The 25,881-nt window shown below is 37.9% G+C and overlaps 1 protein-coding gene across 3 annotated transcripts in view; it reads right to left on the reverse strand.

Moving 5' to 3' along the window:
- Positions 1-5,111: 5,111 nt before the first annotated feature.
- The window catches only part of DPH6 (diphthamine biosynthesis 6), a 182,331-nt gene continuing 161,561 nt past the window's right edge, over positions 5,112-25,881 (reverse strand). For all 3 annotated transcript variants that reach the window (XM_071744305.1, XM_071744306.1, XM_071744304.1), the window contains one exon: positions 5,112-5,426. In XM_071744305.1, coding sequence (XP_071600406.1) covers positions 5,311-5,426 — 116 coding nt within the window. In that variant the 3' untranslated portion in view covers positions 5,112-5,310. The remainder of the gene's footprint in view (positions 5,427-25,881) is intronic.

Here is a 25,881-nt window from a genome sequence, read left to right on the forward strand (position 1 = left end):
GTGTGGTGGCAATAGGATCTACCCATTAAAGATGCCATCAGTGCTGAGAACTGTCACCAGTGTCCCAAGGATGGTGTGGTTATTCAAAACATAGACTGCTGCCTGACGGAGAGTGGAAGAGGGATTTTTCCCTTCTATCATGGTGAAATCTGAAGTGGAAGAAGTCTTCTGGGTAACAAAGCAGTAGTGCCAGCTGCCTGGTGATGTGGCTTTGAGGCTGAGGACTCTCTGTGGTGACCGTGCTGCTACCAAAGCAAATAACCCTACCTGAGGGACAGCAGGGAGTGGAGCAGCTCTTCTCCCAGCACCATAACCACAGAGAGCTGCTGAATTTCACCCCATGCTGAGGAAGCTGCCAGGGTGTTTGTGCCTGCCTGGGCCACAGCCCAAGGAAATTTTAGGCAATGGGTAAAGAGTAAAGCACTTTGGGATAGTCAGGGATGAATTGTGCTGCAAAATGTATCATTAATGCTACGAGATGTATTATAGACACCTCCTGTGATCTGAGACTGCTGCAGGCAGTGTGCTGGGAGAAAAGCTCTCCAGATTGTGCTCATGCAAATTGGTATCTGTGATCACATTCATTCTGGTTCCCACCACAACATTATTTTCACACTCTTGTGTGCTGCTCGCTCAGTCTAAACTTTTTGTTATTGCAGGTTGTATGACTACAACATAGCATCTCTTTGCCAACACCTTTACAAGGGTGAGAAAACATTATTTCAACGATAGAAATATGGAAGTAGAGGCACAAGAAAACTAATGGATATGCTTAGATTTACTCAGGAAAGGGCTGTCAGGATCCTAAACTATGTGTCCTGACTCTGCAGTCCCTTAACATGTTACTAGATTGGAGCAGCTGTCAATTAGTTCAGGGTGTTTAGTTCAGCTTATCTTTTTGTTCTGAAACATTATTTTCTTCTGGAGATCTGCATAATTTAGAGAAGAGCAAGAATTTCTGAAAGCTGGGAAAAACAAACGTGAAATATGACCTAGTCTGAGCACATCCTGTTTTTACTGTGGACAGTAAGTCTTGTGAACTGGGTTAAATTATGAAAACAGTATTTCAAAATTATTTAGGATTCAGTGACACAACTGCAAGATAGGAATGTAACAGGAAATGGAGGATGAGCAGACGTACCCAAGAAATGGTTTTCAAACATTGCAAATGAAATGGAGAGTCAAGGCAATGACAAGGAGACTGCTGCCAGTGACATATCCTGTGAGAAGAACCTCAGAACAATTTGACTATTTGGGAATATAGGGAAAAAGCAGACAGTGCTCTAAAAAACGAGAAAAGCAGGAAATCACAGGCAAAACCTATCCACGAATTAATCCAACAAAAGCCAAAGCCAAGAAATTGTGAGCAGTGAGTCATCAGTAAAAGGGCACTTGCCTGTAACATACGGGTTCAGTTCACAGGTACCCAGTCTGTTTTTTAAAATTAAAATTTTAAATATGTCAAAAATATTCAGTGTTCAGATGAAAGTTGAAAAAAAGAAGCTTTCAAGATCTCAAGTCTGTATTTTGAACGTTTGGCTAATACATCAACACAGGCTAGCTTGCCAAAAATATTAAAATATGACTAAAGAGATCATAAATTAGTAAATTGTCAAGTATTCTTAATATGTATTCTCAATGCCAGACATGTATAATAGTATAAGCAGGTTACTTAAATAATAAGTGCCAGTTAGTACTCAGACAGCTCAGGACAGTTTTACTTCAACACAGAGAATAAACTAGGTTTGCTTCAGCAAACCCATCCTGAAAGAAGTAACAAAGATTTAACTTGGACACATGAAAAGTTTCTATATGTTAGGATTTCAGTGTTCATTTGGAGAGCTATTATATCATGCAGTACAAACCATTTATTTAATCAATGCTTTCATTTATCTGAAATAAAAGTTTTATTCAATCACTGTCTTGTGATAGACTCGACTACTGCACATAGGCAGGAGATAATGGATGGAACAGGATGTCCTTGAAGGAGAAGAGCTGCTTCAGATCACCTCTCTAATACTCAGGAGACATTCTTCTTCCAGTGCCTGTCAGAATTGGGAAGGCTAAGAGAGAAGATGCACCAGTGCTATCTGGGATAACAAATCAGCTCCTGAATCACCTGACTATAAAACTCACAGGCAAAAAAGAATTAAATAATCTCCGCTTAAAATATCTCAAAGTCATTTAAAAATCTATTTTGGAAGACCAGCTCTGGTGCCTTTATAGCAGCTTAGTAGCTTAGCCATGTGCATTGTAAAGGCTCACTGGTACTGTAGCCATCACTGGGTTTTGAAATGAGTAAAACACAAAGTTATTAAATCAGTTTTGGTCCTGCAGTCCCACTTGGTCAGTTCACTTTAACATGCTTTCAAGCAATTAAAGAAAATGATATACAGAGATTTTTAAAGGAGGCAGGAGATAAAACTTCAGTGACACAGAAAAATATAGTAAGACATAAATTTCTTCTGGGAAAAAAAAAAAGAAAGAGTAGAAAAGCTGTGTAAGCCATATTCTAATACTTGTTACAGCAGAGAAAGGAAAAATTAAAACCTTGGGTTACATGTTTGAAGACATTTTCTCACCTATTACATAGCCCTTCTGTGTTCTGAGTGTTGGAACCTAGATCAGCCAACTTTTTGTGTCATATTATGCATATGAAACATTTTTCTGCAGGCTTAGTAAAAATCAGAGAAACAGAAGAATTTGTGTATATATATCAAGTCCTCAAAACCAGCATCTTAGCACAGAATGTGAATTTACAGTCTCAAGATTAAAACCTGCTGGGGTAAGCTCTCAGTGAAGCTAGTTGTGAAAAAAAAAAATAAAATGCCCAACAAAACCCTGCATCTAAAAATTCTGATTATTAGATGTCTTTCTCTCTGTTCAGTCCAATACAAACCAGTGTCTGTGTCTGCAACCATCCCTCCACCTCCAGTCTTCAGCTACAACTTGTTACACATCCAGTGAAAAAGAGCTCTGTGAAACAACTTACTCACAGTAGGAACCAGTAACTGGGGTGCAAATATGGCAGCAGAAGGCAGATAAAATGGTGTTATTTCTTTCTATGATAAAAGTCCTAGGTCTCTATATGGAGCAGCACTCTACACACCTACCATGCATATCAATGTTGAACAAATTGCCTTGTTTATACTTCAAACACTGCAAACCCAGCTTATGGTTTTAGTTACTCCACTTGGAAGCTCTGTATGAAGCCTCTCAAGGAGAAAAAGTCAGGCAGCTATTTTTTTTTCAGCTATTTGCAAAGGTAATGCCTTGAAGTTCTAGTTGTCTCAAAAAAGAAGAATTTTTTTCTTTCTGTTGAGGAAATGAACAAACAAAAAACTGCACTGTTTTTTTGACCAATGCATTCTCCTACCATTTTTCAATGCACAACTACAGGGGAAAAGGAGGATAGTTTGAGAAACAAATCCGGCAGGAAAACTTATAGGAAAATCTTGTTTCTTTAGGAGCAAATATCTTGCCATCTCAAAATACACAGTGAAGTACAAAAGCCAAGATCATAATGCTTAGTTATCTTTTTTAAAGTCACTGTATAAAAAAATGATTGCTACTGGAAACACAGTCAAATGTATGCCATCTATTTGGCTTCAATAGGTATCTATAAAAAATAGCTATCTATAAAAAATTAAGCTTCATCCTCATCTCTCTGCAAGTACCATCTCCCTTTCTCCTACTTCAGTTTGGCTTATGTCTATGATCTGTGGGCACTCCACACAGAGAGAAAGAAATTGCTGGTATTTCCAGGGAGAAGCAGGAAGATGATTTAGCCTTCTGAAAGTGTAGAATTCAAACAAAACAGGCAGAGCCAGGTATTGAGAAATTCTTTTCTGACTGTGAGAAAGAACAAGGATCAAATATGTTTAAGTCAAGCCTAAAAAATGATACTGAATGCTAATGAGCTAATGTATTGTTAAAAGAGTCTTCCTTTTTTTCTTAAGGAATTTAATTCTATACATCCATGCATTTATACACTGGGAGAAAAAAAGCTCTTTGCCTTCCCCTTCTAAAATATTTGAACAAAACAATTCTTACTAAAGAGGATGGACATTCTGCTGTATCATCTGATACAACAGTAAGGAACAATAACATTTAACAATCTCTGTTTTCAAGTAATCATTGGCAGAGTATGCTGGGCATGCAAAGTATCTAACAGAGGAAGAGCCTCCTATCTTTAGTCACTGTATATTTACCAGTTGCTGCCAAGTTCACATCTGGTAGCAGGTAAGGAAATCAAGCAGGAGTGCTGAGTCCACCTGTCTGTCAACCCAGTATGAATTTACTGACAGACAGTTGACTTTTTTGGAGGTATCCCAGAGAGATGCTGGTGTAAGAGACAGACAACTGGGATGCTGGTCATACAGCTCCAGTACTCACACACTGGAACTGAAGCTCTGATACTCCTTTTTGAAGGATTACTTTTATAACCTCTACCTGAAACTAAAATTCCTCTACAATACCTTACTGCCTCAAGTGAAGTCCAAATAGTCAGGCTTATTCTAATCTTACACCATGCTATGAGTAAAATATCAATTTTGATTAAACTGATAGGAGCTTCACCTATGTGTCTGAGTCTGTTTTAAAAAGCAGTGGTAAAACACTTCTTGATTTTCTGGAGAAGACTGAAGCCTTGGGGAATATTGGTAGGTGTTTAATAAGAGCTGTCTACCAGATGTAAAGCATGAGGCTACCCACTATTCCCTCAGAAAGCAGGATGGAAAATAATCCAGTTTGGCCATCATCTCTAACGTTTGCTTTGGTAAAACATGCATCCTTGACTACCCTTCTAAATAATTTTTCTCTGATGCAAGTAAAAGGGTTAAAATCTGGCCACAAATAAGATCTTCATGAGTTGGCCTGAAGTCAGTAAATCCAACATAGAATAGAAAGGAATCAAGTCTTTTAAACAGTATGGAGGCTAATGTTCTGGTTTCACCTCCATCAGAAGATATAAAGTTATAATCAGTTTATTGTAACCAGGCCTAAATATATCAAATGAGAGACCTAATGTGATCAGAGCAACTGACATCTCCCAAGAGCCACCTGCTATTAGCAGAACATAACTAAAAATAAGTGAGAAAAAAAGCACAATATTTTGAAAAGAAACCTTTATTGATCATACAAAGCTGAGTCTGTCACAAATCAGGAATCATTAACAAGCTAAATGTGACTTTGCTTAAATGAAACAATATTGCTTAATGAAAGCATCCAACACAGTTAGAATCAATTCCTTTCTTTGTTCTCTCCTGGACCAAATGCATGTTTTGATACCAACTCATCTCTTCTAAACTGCTAGCTTACCCAGCATGTTATATGAATCATTTCTTTGCCAGGTAAATCCACCACAGGGACTAAAATGAGAGCTGGGGTCTTCTTACCCAAATATTTTTCAAGGTATTGTTGCAGTCCTAAAATTAAAAAAAAAAAAAGAAACCATTAATGAACCCTCTCTGCCATCTGTCATTTCCTATTGTGCTCTATCTCTTAAAAAATATTTCTAAATACATTTTTGAAAATTATCGTGGAGTAGCAATTAACAGAAGGAAGTGAAATGAAGCTCTATGTTTACCCTTTATATAGAATAGAGAATCATCATCTCCCACCTCCTTGTTGACTAATTTGAGATTAATTTTACATGTTGCCTAAGGCCATAATTCAGCAAAGCAGTAAAAAGAATGTTTCTCAAGCTTGAGTGAGAGAGGGGTCTGTTGATTACAGATATAAGGAAGCTGCAACTAAGTGCAGGTAGTAAAAATAACTAAAGGCCAGTTGAAATTCAGTTCTTTATCATTTTCTATATTTGGATGATCAGCACATAGTTGTCTGTAAATGAAATTCTGCTCTTGGGTCCTACGGTGGTGCATCAATCCACTAGAAGTTAAAGTGGACCATTTTTTAAAACATTATGAACATGATTTCTATTTGAAATCAATGGAAGTGTGCTGCATTGAAGATATAATGGAGGAAGTCCAGGGATGGGAACAGATTTGACTGCATAGCTAGAATTATAGAAAGATTCAAACTGCTAAAAATAGAGAATCTGGCTATAAAGCACTCTAAAGGGACTGGCATTTATGGCAGAACTTTGTAAATTTAAAGTCACAGAATTAATAATGGAGAAGATCTACTTAGGAGAGTATAGAAGAAAACTAAAGAATGAAACTTTTAAACGTAGCATCAAGACATTCTAGTTGTGTTACAGCCCCAGTGGACATCCTAGAAATCCATACACACAGAAATTTTATAGGAGACTCCTGAAAAACCTCCAAATGGCCCTACAAGAAACAGTTTCCTCATGGTAAGGTATGGCCTGCATAAGTTTGGGTTTCAGTAAGTCGTTTCTGTCTGGAGCTTCTGTGATAATTACAATTTTTTATAGCACTAACCAGTCTTGGCTGGAGAGGGTGTAAAGAGGGCAGAACTTGAAGACTGTCAGAGTGGGGTTTTTTTGGCTTCACTGCCTGTGAAAGTGTGAGCAGGCAGTTCAAAGTGCTACCTCATCCAGGAGAAACCGGGAATATTGCAATTATATTCACTGAAGCCAAAACTCTTCTCTCTTGTTACCTGGCAGCAGCAGCACAAATTAATGTAGTAGTGGCAATGCTACCTACAAAAGGTTGCAAAGACACTACCTAAGACACTTCTGAATTTCTGCTCACTTCTTTTCTATCAACACCATTGACATCAGAGGTGAAAATTGGGCCAAAGATCAACAGTCACCTCAGAGGTCAAAGGGCTTCTTCATGTTGGGTGTGAAAAGGGACTCAGTATTGCCAATATTCAGCAGTGACCTGGTAGTTAAGCATCAGCTAACATTTTAATTCCAAACTCTGACTTCAGGAAACTTTATAGCTATGCTGGCTCAGAAGGCATTAAATAGAAGTGGATAAAGGCAAGTCACATCAAAAATCACTAATTCCACCCCATGAAAATTACCCTTTTTTTCTCAATTAAAAATGTCAAAACATAAAGGTTTTAAATATATAATATATGTATATTATAATATTATATATATATATACATATATATCCCTAAAATACAATTTTAGTCTTTTTTTTCACAGGCTTAAAAGCTGCAAAACGGTGCTAAAAAACATCATAAAAAAACAAACAAAAAACCAACCAACCAAAAAAACCCCAACAGCTCCCCTCCCCCCCTTAAAACCAACCAACCAAAACACCAGAGGTATTACTTTCAAAGGGAGAATTTGTAAGTGAGATTACCTGGAAATACAGCTCCATTCTTTTGGTTTTTTTCTGAGGTTGCCAAATTATCCATCAATATTCACATTTGAACATGGCCTAGTGGACTTGGTTGCCAGCCAGAAAGAGCCACCTTTCCCAAAGACCATAAACTTCTCTATTGCACGTGTAAAATGCTGCAGCAAAGCCTACATCTATAATTGGAATGTGGATTAAATTCTCTGACATATGCCTCTAAATGTTTTATTATACTTATAAATCAAATACTTTGATACAAAGCCACTCGACCTTAAATGTGCATCTTCATCCATTTAGAAATTGTGGAGAAAGTCTGCTCACGCATCTTTCCCCTAAAAAGAGGAGACTGGGTCTTCTAAAAAGTAAAATTGTACTTTAAATTCCCGCAGAAAACAATATAAATTATTATATCTGCATCAGTGTATGCAATCATACCTGACACAATGCAAAAAATTGTCACCTATGTATTTTGCCTGCTATAAATAAGATACAGTATTCATTTCATATCATTAAAAATATATAATTAGTATTGGAGGATTTAAAGACACAATCCATATATTTTTCACACCTGCAAACTATGCTTTTGGATAAATAAGAGCCTCAGTCAAGACTATGATTGTTTTCTGGAGTATTCAACTCTGCTCAAATACATTCAAGATACCAAAAATTTCTTTCCTTTATATCATTTTATGGAAATGCTTGTTCAGTTGTGCCCTACCTCTAGAAATTTAATTTAAAAGTAAAAACAAGTAGAAGATGGAGGGTTACAGTGAGTGTGGTTACTGGAGCTTCAACAGGAGCTACACAGGACTGATACCAGTCCCAAGGTTATTAATTCTGCCCTGATACAGAATGTTTAATATTAAAGTACAAACAAAACCAGCTGACTAGCAAGCAGCAATGAAGTGGTGCATGTTTTCTTTTCCTGTGGCAGTCTGCATCAATCATTATTACAACATGAAATTTACAGGATCCTGTAAGGTGCATACCCACTACTTCCAACTGATCAGGACAAGTTCAGGGCACAGGTTCCATGCAGTTTATTTCTGCATTGCTACACATTTTCCTCCTGACCTGGGTAAAGCTGAGGGATATGAATGTGACCAAAACTTAAAATGAACAAAATTAATGTAAATTCTTTCCCTCTCTCACAAAAAAAGTCTGACATTACAATCTATTTCCTCTGTAAGGACAGAATACTGAGATCCTTGGTGATCATCAATAGCTTGATGATATCTCCTGATGACTTAGCAGCCCTTCTGTAAAACATAGCACAGTCTAACACCACAAGCTATTGTTTTTAATGGTGGTTTTCCCACTAAGTAGATAAACCAATGTCCTGGGAGCCCCTGCACAGCCATTCCAAGTGATTAGATTTTTACATCTGTGCTGTCACTAGCTTTGGCAGGATTTAGGCAGTATGAGGTGAGGCCACTGAGTTCACTTATGTTTCCCAAATGAGGTCCCCATTATTGCTGCCATACTCTTGCTTCACTGGATATTTGCAGGGGAGGAGTAATCTGATAGCTTCATATTGAAAAGGAAAATGGTATCAAAAAGGAAGATCACGTTTAGCTCAGTACATATAAAAAATCACTTTCATATTACATCTCCTATCTTTCCTTCACTTTTTAACCAAAAGATATTGTTACATTGCTTAGAGCAGGTTCTTAAATCCCTGAGCTAATAAAGCTCCATTGCTTCAGCTGTGGAGATCTGACATGCAGCATGTACTTTGAAAAGATGCCTCACAAGGGATCAGGTTCCTAACAGTTGACTAAGAGTTCCAGTCCCAAAACACATGCCCCTGGTGTGCAGAACACTTAACCCTTCGACCAGTACCAACATGACTATTCACAAATTATTGATGTCCCTAAATCCCTGGCAGATTGCAGACAGTTCTTGTCTCCCTGGAAGCCAAAGCATATGGTCACTAATGAGATGGATTAAAAAATACATACACACATTCAAGACTCTGCCACATGAATGTAAAGCCACAGAAATGGCAGAAGGTGATTGAACTGGACTGAACACTGTTAAATACATGATTAGCCTCTTGTTATGGATCATTTCCATTGATCTATATACAGTTTCAGAGCATAGTTTAATTAAAGCTGTCTGGAACAAGCCTCTGCCTTAAATGATCAGGCAGAGCAATGAAAAGGTGAAACTGGAGACCCCATCCCCCCCCCTTTCTTAAACATCCAGCTGACTGGCTGTGGTTTACAACCATAGTAAGGAAGGAAAATGTGCTTTTAAAAAAATTATCTGCTTTTACTACTATTTATGAGCCTTACGTGCCAGAGAAATCAGTTTTTCCCCCACACTTTCACTTAAGGTAATGTAAAATGATACGCTGAAATATAAGATTTTGAAACATAACCTGAACAATTAGGTTGCTTCATTTTCATTAATGTCTTCCTGTCCAAAATAAGCCCAGTAAACAAAAGCATACTGTTGGAATATAGAAGCAGCTCATGAATATGATTCTGTACTGATTTTTTTTGTTGCAGTTGTGGAGATTTTAAATAACAATACAATGAACATTTTACATAGCCCAATACTTAGCTTTTCATATGGTACCTTATGTTTTTCTTTATTATTCTTGATAACAATTATTTCCCACTGACCATTTCCCTGGTATGGGACCAGGTTTTCAAAATGCTCTGCCCACAACAAAAATGCAGACAGCATCTTGTAAATAATTGTGTTTCCATTTTGAAAACTTACCAGGTAGATCTTCAAAAATACTAAGGGCAGACCAGTTCCAGGGAAAACTGGCCAAAGATATATTACTCAATGCTTTTACACTTCTCTTCCAAAACTATAAAATTTGAAGTCAGTCTTGATTTTTCTTCCAAGTGGGAAACATTCCTATGTAGAAAAGTGGGAATTCAACAGTAACTAAAGTCTGGAGGATGGAAATGGAACTTGCTTTATAAGCCTACCTCTCCTGAGTATTTATTCTGGTAACTAAGTCCATCTGGGTTTGAGTGAGTTACAGCCTGTCTTTGCCTACTTATTTATAATATCAGGATAGTGATCATTTCCATACTTCTTATGATGATTCAGAGGAAGAGGAAAATGAGCTGTGTTTCCCTGCATGCCTTACTGAGAACTCCTGCTCCAGAATCAATGAGGAAGAGGGAGCAGCCCATAGACCTTAACTGTTTCTGGGAGACACAAGAAAGATGAGTGACTGGCTTATCTATATCCAGACCCTTTAGTCAGGAAGGATGCTTGTGCTCTGGCACCAGAAGCAGCAAGAGGAGAGGGACAACTGAGCACCTCTCAAAGAATCCAGAAGTTGCCTCTTTACCCTGATTCTGCTTGTGAGGGAGGATGTGGGAAAGAAAGAGGGCTCAGTCCTTATCAGGGAGGGCATTAACATTTACAGGAAGCTCACTTTTCTAGAGCTGAGTCACTCGGCTGAGCGACTGTAGAAGTTTTTCCAGACTGCAGCTAATGCATTTTTTAGCATCTGAAAGAAAATTAGTAGACAAACCAGTTATTTTTAGTGCTGGTTTGATTGTGGGCCTGTCAGCCTTGGCAATGCATCTCTTTTATCAAGCTGCCACGATACCTTGTTTTATTTTCAGAGCAAAGTTTGATTAAAGACCAATTTCAGAAAAGTTACTCACTGTGGGCGTTAATTAGAGCTTTCTGGACTCTGCAGGGTTTAGCTTATGATCTGTTTCACTTACTAAACCCTGTAATTCAAGTTACATGAAGATGGGAATGAACCAACCCCCTTCTATTCTTCTGAAGGCTTCTGTTTAATGCAGTCATGAAAGAAACTCTCTCCTTTCCCTCGCTAATACAGAATTCTAACTTTTGGGTTCCTAAACAAAATTTTAAAATAATCCTTCACTTCTGTAAAGACTTTTCAGACTAATGAACTGAGACAATCCTTGGAGCTTCAGAATGGGGTAGGTAAACTTCAGGAAGCCTTTGCTTCTAAATAATGTTTTCAGTGATGCCAAATTACAATGTACATCTTTAGGAAATACAAATAAACACCTATTTCCTGTCTTCTGCATTTTTCTGAGAGTAGAATATTGTCATGCTGTAAAGGAAGGATTCTGGCATTCCCCTCCTCCCCTCTTAGTAGCAAACAAGAAAAAAGCTTTTTGCCTTTCTGCAAGCAGGAGGCCAGGTACTAGCTCAAAAATCTAAAAAGGTGGTTGATGAAAAAAGTCTTAGTAGTACTTTTAGGGAATAAGTAGCAGATTGAAGTGGAATATATAACATGATATAGGTAAAATTAGTAACTAAGTAATAAAATGAATGAAATGAGAATGCCATAGGGGTACTATAAACATACTATCAGACAAAAGAAACCATCCCACACCAAAACCTGACTCAGCTACATTGGATATTTGAAATGAGGCTGGTGAAAACATAGAATCACAGAATAATTTGGATTGGAAGGGACCTCTAGAGGTCATGTAGTCCAAGTGCCCTGCAGTAAGCAGTTGCTCAGAGCCCTGTCAAGCCTCACCTTGAATATCTCCAGTGATGAGGCCTCAACCACTTCCCTGGGCAACCTGGTCCGTTTTTCTAGTACTCTCATGGTAAATAATTTTTTTCAAACATGCAGTCTAAATTTAGTCTTCTCTAATTTAAAACCATTACCCCCCATGCTATCGCTCCAGGCCCTTGCCAACAGTCCATCTCCAGTCTTCCTGTAGGCCCCTTCAGATACTGGAAGGTCACTATTAGGTCTCCCCAAAGCCTTCTCTTCTCACTGCTGAACATTTTCATATCCCCCCTCTGGACCCACTCCCTCAGGTCCATGTCCTTCCTGTACTGAGGGCTCCAGACCTGGACCTGCAGGTGAGGTCTTACCAGAGCAAAGTGGCAGCATCACCTCTCTCCACCTGCCAGCCACACTCCTTTTGATGCCTGGGATATCATTGCCCTTCTGGGCTGCAAGCACACACTGCTGCCTCATGCCCAGCTTTTTGTCCACCCCACCCCCCCAAGTGCTTTTCTGCAGGGCTGCTTCCTAAAACCTCATCCCCCAGCCTGTGGATTGTGCTGACCCAGGTGCAGGTCCCTGCACTTGATCTTGTTGAACCTCATGAGGTTCACCTGGGCCCAACTCTGAATCCAGGTCCTTCTGGATGCCATGCCATGCCATGCCATGCCATGCCATGCCATGCCATCCCATCCCATCCCATCCCTCTGGCTTATCAACAGCATCACTCAGTTTGGGCTCACCTGCAAACTTGCTGATGGTGCACTTGATCCTGCTGTCTATATTGTAGATAAAAATATTAAACAGTACAGGTCCCATACTAAAGAGGACAAACCTGTGAAGGAGAAGATGACCTAAAATAGTCCATCTCTTTTTTTTTTTTCCAGTAGACAGGCTGCCCAGGATAGCTGAGGCTGAGATATTTAAGCAGAGTTCATGGGTACAACCATGTTTAAACATCCCAGAATGTATACATTATCTCCTGAACCTCCCTCCAGACTTTAAAACCTAAACTTCATCTAGCAGGCTGGTCTGTAATCTTCCTAAAGGTGTACAGTGTGACAGCTGCATGATGAATGCTGAGGAGGTAAGAAAATCAGTCAATCATTATCATCAAATGAGATTTTATACTTGTCACGGTTTAACACTGGCCCAGCAGTTAAACCGAGTAACAGACGCTCTCTATTAATCTCCCTCCAGGAGGATAAAGAGGTCGCCCCACGTTGGGCGCCAATAAATCCTCCCTGATAAGAAAGGAGAGAGAATAAGGGAGAGAGACTTATGGGTTGGAAACTAAACTACACAACTTTAATGAAACAGTAATGATAAATAGGAAAAAATTACTAAATATATACAAATATACAGGAAAATGGATACCAGATTCCTCCCCCCTTTCCCCCAATAGCTCTCACGTCACCACTGAGGCTGCAGGGCAGCTCTGGGAAAGTCCAGGCTGGACTCCTGGAGTCGGCAGCAGTTGGGAACTGGAGGCAGGAACACACAGATATGGGCTGGCACGGATTAGGACCACAGGCAGAGGAATGGACGGGATCCTTCCAGGATGCCAGGTGAAGGAAAGGAAGCAGGAAAGGCAGGAAGGGCAGGCAGCCGGAAGCTGGAAATCTGGCTTGGCCTCATGATCCCTCAAATTTATACTGAGGATGACATATATGGGATGGAATACTCTGTTTGGTCAATTCTGGCATCTATCTTGTCTGTTCCTCCCCAAAGGAGGGATGCAGGTGGGACCTCTTTATGTTTTCCTCAGAGCTGAGCAGTGTCCTTGGCTCTGCACACCAGTCTCTAGCAGTAACTATAAACATCAAGTGTTATCAGTCCTAGAAACACACACTGTCTGAGAAACTTGCTGTTAATTTCAGCAAGTGCAACTACTTACAAGAGACATAGCTAAAAGCAAAAGTACAAGACAGAAAATCACCTTTTTCCTGGCCCAAACCAGGACAATACTGATATTTATAATGGTTTCAACTTCAATTCCAAATTGCATCCCTAAAACAATTATAGAGCACCTAACTCACTCTGGATATACAGAAATTATCTTCCAAAGTACACCCAGTACCCTTCATATTAGATAGGTTATCATGCACATCAATAGCACGTTGCAGAAAGAAATGTGACTCAAAAGATAAACAAATATTGCTGAGCTTTTCTGCACATTAGCTATGGCTGGTCTTGCAGCAGAACGAATTAAGATTTAGCTTCCATAATAATTCTTTCAAGCTGCCAGTATAGTTTAGAAAATAGCCAAGCACGAGAACTCGTTGTTTTGTGTTGTTCTGGTTTTAGCCATGTCCTATATGCAGGCTGAGAATTGGCCTATACAAGATTGTAAATGTGCACTTTTGTTTAAAATGTCATTAACCTGCCACACTACATAAAGAAACCCTTAAGAATGCCCTTCCAGTACTCATGGTGGTGTCTAAATATAATTTCAAAGAGAATGGAGGATGGAACTTTCCGAGTGCAATGACTCAGGGAAGAGCTCCTGCTTTCTCTAAACCCACGACAGGGTGCAAGGATCACGAGTCCCTTTTTCCTGTGTGCCATCTTTCAACCCAGTAACGACCCCATCTCTTTAAGGGGTGGATGGTTATTGAACCTGTACACCAGCTGTGTTCAGGATCTCTGGGGAGGATGGGCTGTAATGACACCATGCAGGGATGAGTTATGGAGACATTATTACAAACATATGAAACACTAAGGACCCATTTTTCAAGAGGCATCTTAAGAATGTACTTCACAGTCTGTGCAAGCACTTTTTTGATCATACTCTGCATCTGCACCTATGCAGAATGATAAAACTACAAGATTCAGTAGAGCTCACATACATTTTGTTGCTGTATGCAAAATCAGATAAATGTGCACTTCCTTGATATTTTTTTTTCCAGATTAAATGAAAACTTGGTGTGAAAATGATCAACTGCAACAGCACCTGTGCAGTAATTATGAAACTTGCTTTATCACCTTTAGGTCACATTACAGCTACTGACTCTTGGCCCATGGTACAGGAGCAGGAGATGGCACAGATTTGCAGGCTGTAGGACAGTTGGTTGATGTGCCTTCCAGGTAGGGTTGGGGACACTGGTGGGGCAGTGTGTGTGGGAAGCTCGGCTGTGCCTGCTGGTAATTCAAGAACTTTTATCTCCAGGGCCTGTCAATCTGGCACCTTTCACAAGTGTTAAATTCACTTGAGTATATTTTTTAAGAAGCTGTCATGAGACATACTGAGGCAAATATGTCCTTCAGTGGTTACACATGGACTCGGTTGTAACAATGTTTGTTAAGTGCTCTGACATCCCCAAATGATGTATTTGATACAGCTTCCATGTTTGTTCCTTTATTCAAGTCTGCTAAACGGTCTCTAAAACCAATGGGTTTAATAAATATCTGATTGGACATACTTCATCCAAAAGGCCTGACCATGAAGAGATGTTTATATAACCAGTAGACACTACATACATCTGCTGGTGGGAGAATTTAGGCCACAAATAATAGAAAAGGTTTCTAAAAGACTGAAGATGTGATAAACACCCTTAGACTGAGCATGGAGATCATATGGTCCTTTGTTTATGTCAAGTTAAGCTGTGAACATTTAAAATAACATTAATGGAATAATTGTTTTCAGTTTCTAAGCCACATTCTTGAAATCTGAAAATCATAGCTATGCTACATACACCTGCCCGAGGAGCTTGCACAGTAAACTACAAATTTATATACAGTATCATGTGCAGGTTATTTCTGGATGTTTACCATTGTAAATAGCTCTGAAACTTTAAATCAATCTGCTGCACTAAAGTAAACAACTTATTGTAACAAAACCAGATAAAAGTGCACTGAACATGTTAAATACATTATTAGGTCGATGAAGATCATTCATATTGATCCAGGTCCAGCTTCATAGCACACTTTAATCAAAGCTGCCTGGAAGAGGTAACAAAGAGTGGCTGTGGCATTCACTGCCTTACATCCTGAGGGAGGTCACTGATTTAATCCTAGAGTGAGTCTACAAATGTCTAAAATTTCATTACGACTGCATCTGACAACTTCTGCAAAATTAGCTGGAGCAGGCTAAAAAAAAAAGAAGGACAGGCCAGTATTTAGAGGTGGAATAAAACCCAGTTTCAGTTTTAATGGGGAAATCATGCTGCTGGAGGTTGCTGCTGATCCATCCACCCAGCAGTCTGTGGGCTCTTGATAGCCACACAACTGCCTCCCCTTGATCTGGCAGATTTACATTAATTGGATTTTTATCCTGGATGGCAGACACCCAAGATTTCAGTACACGCTTATTCCCCACAGTCAAGGAAGAAAAGGAGAGAGATGAAAGTCTTTTGTTCCTCTTCATGGCCTCCAAAGATGACAAATAAATCTCACTCCTAGTGCTTCCTGCGTAACATGAGCTCATAGTTTGTTACAGATTTGGGAATGGGAGACTGGGAGAGTCATTCAACTGTGTCAACAGACAGCAAAATGAAAGAAAAAGGGCCTGAAACTTGGCCACATAGCGATGTGAGCTGCAAGTCATTTTTGCTCTAACTTGAAGTTATTAACAGCATAATTTATGAAAGCCTTCAGGAAGACTTACGTGCCATTTATCAGGAACTGAATAAACACTAAATAACAGACAAGGTCTACCACAAAGAGTTTACCATCAACACAAAAAAATCAGAGAGCTGAAAAAGGAGCACAGGACACGTAGGAAACTAAGTCATAGTTTCCATGGGTCACAGCTTTGCCAAAGTTATACAATTTGCAAAGGTAATTTGTGTCAAAGCCAAAAACTGACCCCAACTCTGACCCACCATCCACCTCTTCTTCCTTCAGAGAGCGCACCACAGTGAGCACAATTATGAACAACAGTGGCTAAGAACAAAATTATCCTTTTGCTGGAACTGCTTTTGGATCTCTGGAAGTTCAAATGAGAGTCCCAGGAGAGCCCCGTGGGATGTGTCTGACCTACTATGCTGGCCACTGCATGGAGGCCTCTAAGCTTTCCACCACCAACAGCTGGGGTGGCTTACAGGTTATTTGAAAAGCTATCTGTGGGCTTTATGCCAAAATAGTCTGTCAAGGAGCTATACATCTGACTGTCTTGTGATTGCTTAATAAGCATTACTATATATTTTATACCACAGTGTATCACAAAAGGCTGCATTTGAATTATTACACAAATGCATTTTAAAAAAAAGAGTATTTCATTGCCAAAATACGTGGGCCTAAACACCTGGTATTTAAAAAAACCTCTGAGGAAGGTCTTTTGGACAAGCTGGTCTCCCACAACTCCTGTACATTTTGTGACTTAGAGCCACAGGGGTGACAGGTACAGTACACAGCACAGACCAACAGGGATGGGAAAAGTTGCCTGGATCTGGCATCTTGCTGAGGGGGTTCAGGTTCCCCCAGGTGGGACAGGCCCCAGCACCCAGAGGTGCCCAGTCAGTCAGCAGCACCAATGATGCTTGAACACTGGCTCTTTCAAGCAGGAATTTCTACCTCAGGAGCCTTAAGCTACATCTCCACCAAAAAATTATGTTAGCTCAAAGAGATACTGGATTAATGAAACTCAAAATGCTCAGAAGTAAAATGGATGTGATGCTTTAACCACTTTTAAGAAACATGAAGTGTGAGTGATGGAAGGGTGACCTTTATCTTTCCCACAAACAGAAAGCCAACCTATCAGGCACCGCAAAACACGCTTTTGATTTATCCTTCTGCCTCCTTCTGTTCTAAAGATGTGATCTGTGGTATGAGATCTGGTTTTAACAATGTTGAAGTACTGCTGGAGGGAAATAAATTGTTCAAGAAGAGATGTCAGCTTTAAAGTAAAGCAAAGATGCCCACACAGCCCTTGCTTTGGTCAACACTGATACTTTATGCCATGGGCTTTAACTTGTCAGGGAATATTCATACCCACTGCACTGCAGAACGCAGTAGTGAGAGGGACAGACTACAGAGATCCATCAACATCTGTTCACAGAGACCTTCTCCTTTTCTCCTGGGACACCATCACTGGAGTGGCCTTACCACTATTTTCTGTACTATATTAGCTGAATGAGCCTTTTTTAAGAAAAATAAGGCTTCTCTGCCAAGGTAGGTTTCCAATTACAGCACTGCTAAGAAGATTCTTCAGAATCAGGCTACCATCTCTTTTTCTCTACTGCAGAAAGCACTTATTGGTAGAAAGGAAGGCAATAAATATGCTCAGCCCAGCTGAATTTTTTCCAAATAACTTTGCAGGGCCAAGAAAACTCATCTACAGCCTGCCACAAGGACATTCAGGGTCATTAAAGCTCTAAAATATCTGGAAAGAAAAAAACGTGGAACATGAAGATGCTAAAAGATGATGATAAATATTTTATTTTATTTTATAGGATTATTATTAGTAGTAACCTAATGCCATTAATAATAATCTCATCTGTTTAGTTTTTTACTTACCAAGAGCAAAGAGGCAGGAGAAAGGAAAACTAATTGGAATCTAACACATATAGTCAGAACTTCATGATAAATATATTTGTATCCTCCTGCAAATATTTCCATTTGTAATAGTAGCAACAAATTTAGGTACATCTAGCACCTTCAAATGCTACCATCAGTATTCCCAGATTCAAAATTATTGGCACGTCTCTTTTTAGTAAGCATAGCACAAAATAACTAAATAATAATCTACTTGCTTAAAATATAAAAATTGCTTATTTTTTACATTCAGAATTCCAGCTTTCTCTCAGGGGAAATGTGGAAGTTTTAAATTCATTGATCCTTTGCTTTGCCACTATTCTCTCCTTTAACCTTTTAGATATTTTTTGTTTGCTGTCACATTTTCACTGATTTGTTTTTAAATTATAGATCTGATTTTACCTTCATTTTTCTTGAACCACTTGCCACAAGTCTTGAGAAAAATCTACTCACACTTTCATTCTTAAGGCCAACCAAAGATTTACAATATGCTAAACTGGGAAAAAATTCTGTAGTAATCAGCACAATATATCTTATACTCCATCATAATAATTTTTCCTGGCTCCATGTCGATATAACTTTTTCTGCTTTTTACAGTGGTTTACAACTTAAATAATTTAATACAACAGTTGTTGTATTTTTATTGCAGGCTTATAAAACTTGTACCATAAGTCTCTTCCATGCTATATATTAAACAAAAAAGTGACAGAGAAGAAGAGGAGCTGATGATTACTAAAACTGTAATTCAGTCTCCAAGTTCTGAACATGTCATAAAGTTCTGGCTCACTTGCATACAATGCACCTTGTCAGCCTTCCACTGCTGAGACACTTCTTCATATTCAGTTCTCCTTACCTGTTATTTTAAGCTTGATATAGGAAAAACAACAACACTTTCCCATTTCAGGCATTGTTGAAATACTGTTCAAGGGGAAAGAACCAAGGGGCAGGAATGGCACGGCCAACTCTGCCACTGAGGAGCTGGAAGTCCTTGGGCAACTTCTTTTGACTTTGAGCAACGTATATAGAGCTCTGCTTTAATTCTGAAAGGGCTTCCAGTGCTGTAAAGACAAGTGTCTCCTCAGCCAGGCAGAACTTTAGTGTATGATTCTGGGGCTTCTAAGGAAATTAAATTCTTGATGCTCTTAAAATCAATACCTGAATTTCCTGTTTCAGTTTTTTGGAATAGAAAAAATGCTGTCCTGCCTTTATGAAATACTCTGAGATCACCTGATGGATAATTGTTACTGCCTTAATAAATCTGAGAGTTTATGCAAAAGATTCTGCTTCAATTCATCCCACAGTAAGACTCTTTCAAACTATGTTTTATATTACAGACCCACTTTCCATACTTGTAAACAGTTCTGTCCACATCTGCAAAGTAGGACACTGTTTACCAGAAGAACATACAAGTATGCTACTTTCCAGCCTCCTTTGCTGAAATATACATATAAATATTAAATATTGATCTAAATTTATGTCAGAAGGAAAGTTTGCTGACTTGGAAGTGACACATTTATTTCTGCTTCTGGAGTGATTAGTCATATTTTTGAAAAAGGATAAAATGTCAACTAGCTGTGGTACAGATTCTTCATCACCTTGTGCAGTAAAGCTTTTCTGTACAGAATGCATCCTAGAAACCCTTTTCTGTAATCTGTGTAATCTTAATGGTGCTAAGACAAAAGCTCTTTGCCTAGATGATTAAGATTTCTTAGTAGAAATCATCTTGTGACTCCTAAGAGTCTGAAAAATAAATTTGCAAATTCTTTTATTTGTCAAAAAATATTACAAGAGTGCAGATACATGAAGATTATTTCCTGAATTTCATTGCTATGATTTCAGCCCTTGCTTCCTGGATCACTCAGTTTGTAAGGTGAAAGGCCACAGATGGCTGCATACTCTCTGAGATCTTTTTCTAAATCCAATACTTGAACGATGCAACACCAAAATGAATAATGGAAATAAAAACATCACTGCACTCCTAAATTAAGCAGCAGGATAAATTTGCAAGATAGATATTTTTTTGGACTGGTGTACCTGAGGAGAGCAACTGAATTTGACAGCTACCTTTCTCATCATCATTTAGTATCCTAGGTATGATATTTACCTCTGCATGTTTGTAACTAAGATAATTAGATCAAGCCATCTGTTTTACATTATGGATTTTAAGAACTATATTAAGCTCCCCCACTCCAGAAATGGTTGCATGCTTGATCTGCTAAATAACATTTGATAACTGATAAAAAATGTTCTGCAAACCTGAAATCTACTGTACAGAATACTGTTTCCAAGAGAAACTGAAATTGCTTCTGTAATTCTTTACAAAGCATTTGCTAAGGGTGAGAATAATAGGAAGAAATAATTTGGAAAGCAGGAAAACCTTCTCAGTAATAAACAAGAAAGAATCTTTGAAATTTTAATCACTAACTCCTTAATGCCAGCCTAAACAGATAAATCAAGATCACAAAATGTCTAAAGAATGAGTCAGTTTCCATATGGAAATGTCTAGAAGTCATCCATTACTAATGCTGCTTTTCCATACAGCAGACACTGAAATCAATATGCTGCACTGGTTCAGCAAATTTGTCTCCTAACAAGTTAATAAAACAGTGATCCCCACATAGTCTTTCCATCAAACTTTCATAGAAAAAATGAGAATATTAAATGCACTAAGATAGGGAAGATCTGCTCCATTTGCTCTGCAATGATAATCTTTTACAAAAGAGGATTTTTATTATTAATTCTTTGCCTTCTGGGGATATTATAATTTCCTAGAATCTAAAAACGCCTTAAGCACAGCAATTTGCTGAGCTAGACTGAATTTCAGGATGTTTCAAATGAGCTGATAAACAACTGCATAATTAGCAATTATTAGATCAAGACTGTACATTACAGATACACAAGTGAACCAGCCAATGGGCAAGCAAGTTGCAGATACTGTTTTAAAAACCATGATTCAGTGTTACGCTTTGACGCGCATCACAACTTTTCTTTTAAAGAATTAAATACCCTACTGCTTATTTTTTCTTTAGAAATGCAGATTATTCTATCAGCCAAATCCTTGGGGTCTTAATCATTGGCCACATCCCTGTGTGTGTGAATAATAAGGAGTTTACTGGCTGAATATAACTCATGCACTAAAAGTGATTAGACTGAATTCTTTTTTTTCAATTAAATAGTTACAAATCCATTGTATAAGCATGCTAAACCCAAGACCCAAAGTATTTTTCTTAAGTCTTGAATTCTGCAGTTCCTTGATGAAATACATTATTTCACCTTACAAAATAAAGAATGCAATCAGATACACTACAAAAAGTCAAGTTAAAATTAATGCAATTTATACTATCAAGACATTTTCAAGAACTGGCTATTTGTTCCTTATATAAAATTTTGTGAAGCAGTCAGGAAATAGCTGGGAAATGTGGCAACTAGATGAGAGAGACAACACTAAGGCTTTTTGAGAAACAGAATAAAGTTACTAGATGAGTTTTTCTCTACAAGAATCAGACATGGAACAGTTAGTAGGGCTTACATCTACAGTAACAGCTTTAGGTTTCAGCACAGATCTACCAAAATGATGTGTCCATTGAAGTGACCAGCACAATTCACACTACTCACAATTACATTTTAGTACTGACTTGATTGCTTCTAGAAGGACTGTTTTACAAAATTTACAGTGATCCATTAGGTTTAGTCATGAGTGTTATAAACATTATTTTAAAAACATAGAAATTTAAATTCAAAACCACTGGTTTGCACTCAGAACAGATTTTGTTTTAATTTTAGGATGGAATTATTCTCATAATTTAATGTGGTTTATGAGGTAGACATCTAATGACAAACAGCCCTCTGCTCTAAAAGATTTTTAATCCCTTTGTAAAATACACTATAGGATGAAGGGTCCCTTGGAGGTGTCTGTCACTCAACACAAAGAACCTAGGTCATTAGGTTAAACAAAACAGTTAACTTCTTTTAGGCAGACAAAATTGATCTTATCCTAGCTGTCCAGGCAACTGTGAATTGTGTCACTCTTGTTTATAATAGCAACACAGAATTTAAATGGACCTCTGGTTAATTGAGTTATTACTGCAGACAGCTTCATTGCATAGTGCCTTACATTAAATAATCAGCTAATCCTTCCTATTCCAAATTCTTCTGGAATAGTTTTCCTGTCTCAAGACACCAGATTCAAGTGGAAATTGAATTAATGTTCTTAAAAGACAATATACCTATAATGTAACACCTATAACAGTAGAATAATTTAGACATTAATTCAGAGATATATTACTATCTCTTGATCTAGTAAACTTTTCCTTGTTACTCCCATCGCTGAGAAGAGTTTAAATTTAAAATTATGCAGAATACAAAAGTTCATCATTCAGTGATTTTTGCTTGTAAAACATTTTAAAGGATAGAAATTAGCTGCTTATAAGCAGCTATAATCAGAAAAGCAGAAATATAAAGTGGAAGCTTCTTAACTCAGATCTGGTACTTTGTAGTCTGTATTTCCTCTTACTCATGCAAAGGGGAGAGCATTTCAAAATGCTTATAAAATTGATTGGTCTTCACATTTATCATGGCTTCAGGGATAAATTTAGACTTTAGGCCAAGCTTAATTTTAGGTGTTAAAAACAAAGAAGTTTTCTCTGGCAGGTTAATTAAAATAAAGGAAGCTATTTAAATCTGCCCAGGGATATGGATGTCAGTGGTAGTCTTAGTGACAATGTTTGATGGGCAGCGTGTAGATGAGGTAGTGAAATGGCTGCAACATAAAAAATATTTTTTTATACAGCAAGCACATCACATACTGTTAGGTGAGCTATATGTACATACTTTTAATTCTAAAAAACCAAATTTTGGTAAGACTAATGTGTTAGTTCTGCTCCACCTAATGTAATTATTAACTAAGGGCCACAAAGTAAACATTCATCTGCTTTTGTGAAAGTAAGAGGTGCTACTTCAGTGATGTATTTCCTTACATTTATAAGATTACTTGTGCAAAATCTTTAAAAAGCATCGTGGAGCTGGGAGGTGAGAAAAGGAATTCTGTGGAATTTGCCACTTGTACTCCAACTCCTAGACATAGGTGCAATTGCCTACAAAAAGAGAATATATTGGCTGGTGGGCCATAAGGAAATTTACCTCTCATAGCCACCTATGTTCAGAGATCAAAAGAGAAGCACCCAGTCGGCAGTTTTTGGTTTGTCTTCTGATTTGGTTCAAGTTTTATTACCCCTCAATTAAAAAACAGTTCTTTAAATCCTGACAGTTCTGTCACCTTTCATATCAATGAAAATTTCTTCTAAAGTCAGTAGGCCAGAGAACAGCAAGGCAAAGGTGTCCAGCCTCAAGATAAGTCAAGGAAAGGAACTGCTGCTGTTGAAGGATCTCCATGATAACTGCATGCAGAAAGGGCCAATATTAATTCTTTATTTGTTAAGAACACCAAAAAAGAAATTACCACTTGCTTATATACAGAGACTACTGTCAGACATAAAAACTGCCTGAATGCTGGCAATTATGTACCTTCTCAAGAATTTGGACTTAATATATAAGAATTGAACGCAAAAGCAAGAACCATTCTGAGATTGACTACTTTTTAAATTTGTCTTCAAGTACTTTTATACATGTTACCCTTACCTAATGCCAATGCCTGACCAGTTCTCACATTGCTGGCTTCAGCCTATTATGATAAGAAAAGCAACCCAGATAATATGCTCTATCATAAAGATACAGCTTGGCATATGACTATACTATACTATGATTGATATGTCTGTACTAGGAAGGATAATGGAAGTATGAATTTAATGTTAGTTCTGACAATCAGAAATAAGACTTAAGTGTATGCAATACAATCACATCACTGACTTGATAATGCTCTACTGGTTATACTACTGTTACTATGAATTCTTAAAGCACAGCCTATATAATTCCACTTTAACAGTACCATTTCATGGGTCTGACTACAGGTAATGTGCATACATTGTTGCTTTACTTGCAAAATTAGCCTCATATATGCAGTATGGCAAAGTCTGGCCTAAATCCACAATATTCTCAAAAATGCTTATTTTTCAGTCTTTGCTCTTTTAGCAAATACAGAAATATAGCAAAGCTTAATTCTCTCATAGTAAGATGAGAGACATATACCTTTATTTTTTATATAGATTTATTTACTTACATGATATTGAAGTTCCAGTTACCACATGACGGGGCAGTGCCTTTGAGTACAGCTCAGATATTGTATAAGCCAAGACCTTTTATTGCTCAGCAGTATGTCAGCTCAGTGGGATGAAATATTTTCTATAGCAAACATACTGTTGGAAAAATATCAAACTACTGAATCCAAGTTGTCAAAAGAAAATTAAATACATGTCCAAGTGAAAAAATAATAATTTCACTTTTGCAGGACAAATCTATGTATTTAATTTCTGTATTAGTTGCATTTCAGTTCACTGTTTTTACATTACTGCAGTATATTTTTAGAGGTGATCATTTGGAAAGGATACTGTGATTTGATGCATGCACAGTTCATTGATACTTTCAATTTCTTAAGCTTCAAAAAAGAAGGCAGCTTCTCAGGAAACTACTGCTCCTTAAAAACAGCCAGTATAGATGGGATTTCTCCTATTCTGACTTTCTTCAATTTTATGCAATGTTCAATGGAGTTTCTCATCTCTCTTGAGCAGTTCCTGTCTCGAACCCTGGTCCCATTTCTCTCCAAACAGAATATACTCTACTTTAAGGAATAATAAGCTGTATTTTTTTTAACCACTTTACTCAAATTAGGAACTAGCCAGAATTCTTTGAAAGTGGTAAGTAGAGGAAAAGGAGAAGGGAGGAATATTGCTTTTTCAAAAAAGCCTGGGTCTTCCTGAGCAACAGTATTGTGTAAGAGACTATTTTATGATTGTATGACAGCTGCCTACATGGACTTTACTGCTTATAGCAGTTTGTAAGCCTCCTCACAAACATTAAGTAAAAGTCCTTTTTTTCTCAATTCCTTCCTGTTGATTACAAATTATTTCATTATGTCACCAAGTCAATTCCTTGTCTCCTGTGTCTCAGTGCATTCTTATCTCTCCTTGCCACAGACTCATGTGAAAGAGGAAGCAGCTCAGTTTAATCATAAAAAAACATTAAACAATAAAATCAGACTAGAGACAGTAAACAGCCAGAGCCACTGCCCCGGACTTAATTGTCAGGAGCAAAACGTGTTCTTGATCTACATTGCTAATTACTAATTCACAGATTATGAATACATTTAATACTTACTGAGTAAATTAACTTGTGCCAACCTTTACAGCTACCAGTACTTTTTAACAGTAAACATGCATGCTCTAAGTCCAAAACACATTTAAAAATTTCAATAGCCAATCTTGATTCTTCCTACACTGTCACCACAACATAAACCAAAATATACTTCACTGAACTGTATCTATAAGTAACAGAGAAATTTGCTACAACAGATAAAATGCTACCTATGTAATAAGAATACAAAGGAACTGAGAGAAGAAACCAGATCTGTCAGAATGATAATGAGATAAAACAAACTTGGTACATTTCAGAACAGTCAGTACATACTTTTTTTCCTTTAAAGCAAAATGAATTCAAAGAAAGGTGTTAAGGTCTGCTTAAGAAATATAAGCTGACAGCAAATTATGTACCAAGCTTAATTAGAGAGCCTACAGCAAC

The sequence above is a fragment of the Heliangelus exortis genome, chromosome 5 (assembly GCF_036169615.1).
Source record: "Heliangelus exortis chromosome 5, bHelExo1.hap1, whole genome shotgun sequence".
Classification (NCBI taxonomy): Eukaryota; Metazoa; Chordata; class Aves; order Apodiformes; family Trochilidae; genus Heliangelus; species Heliangelus exortis.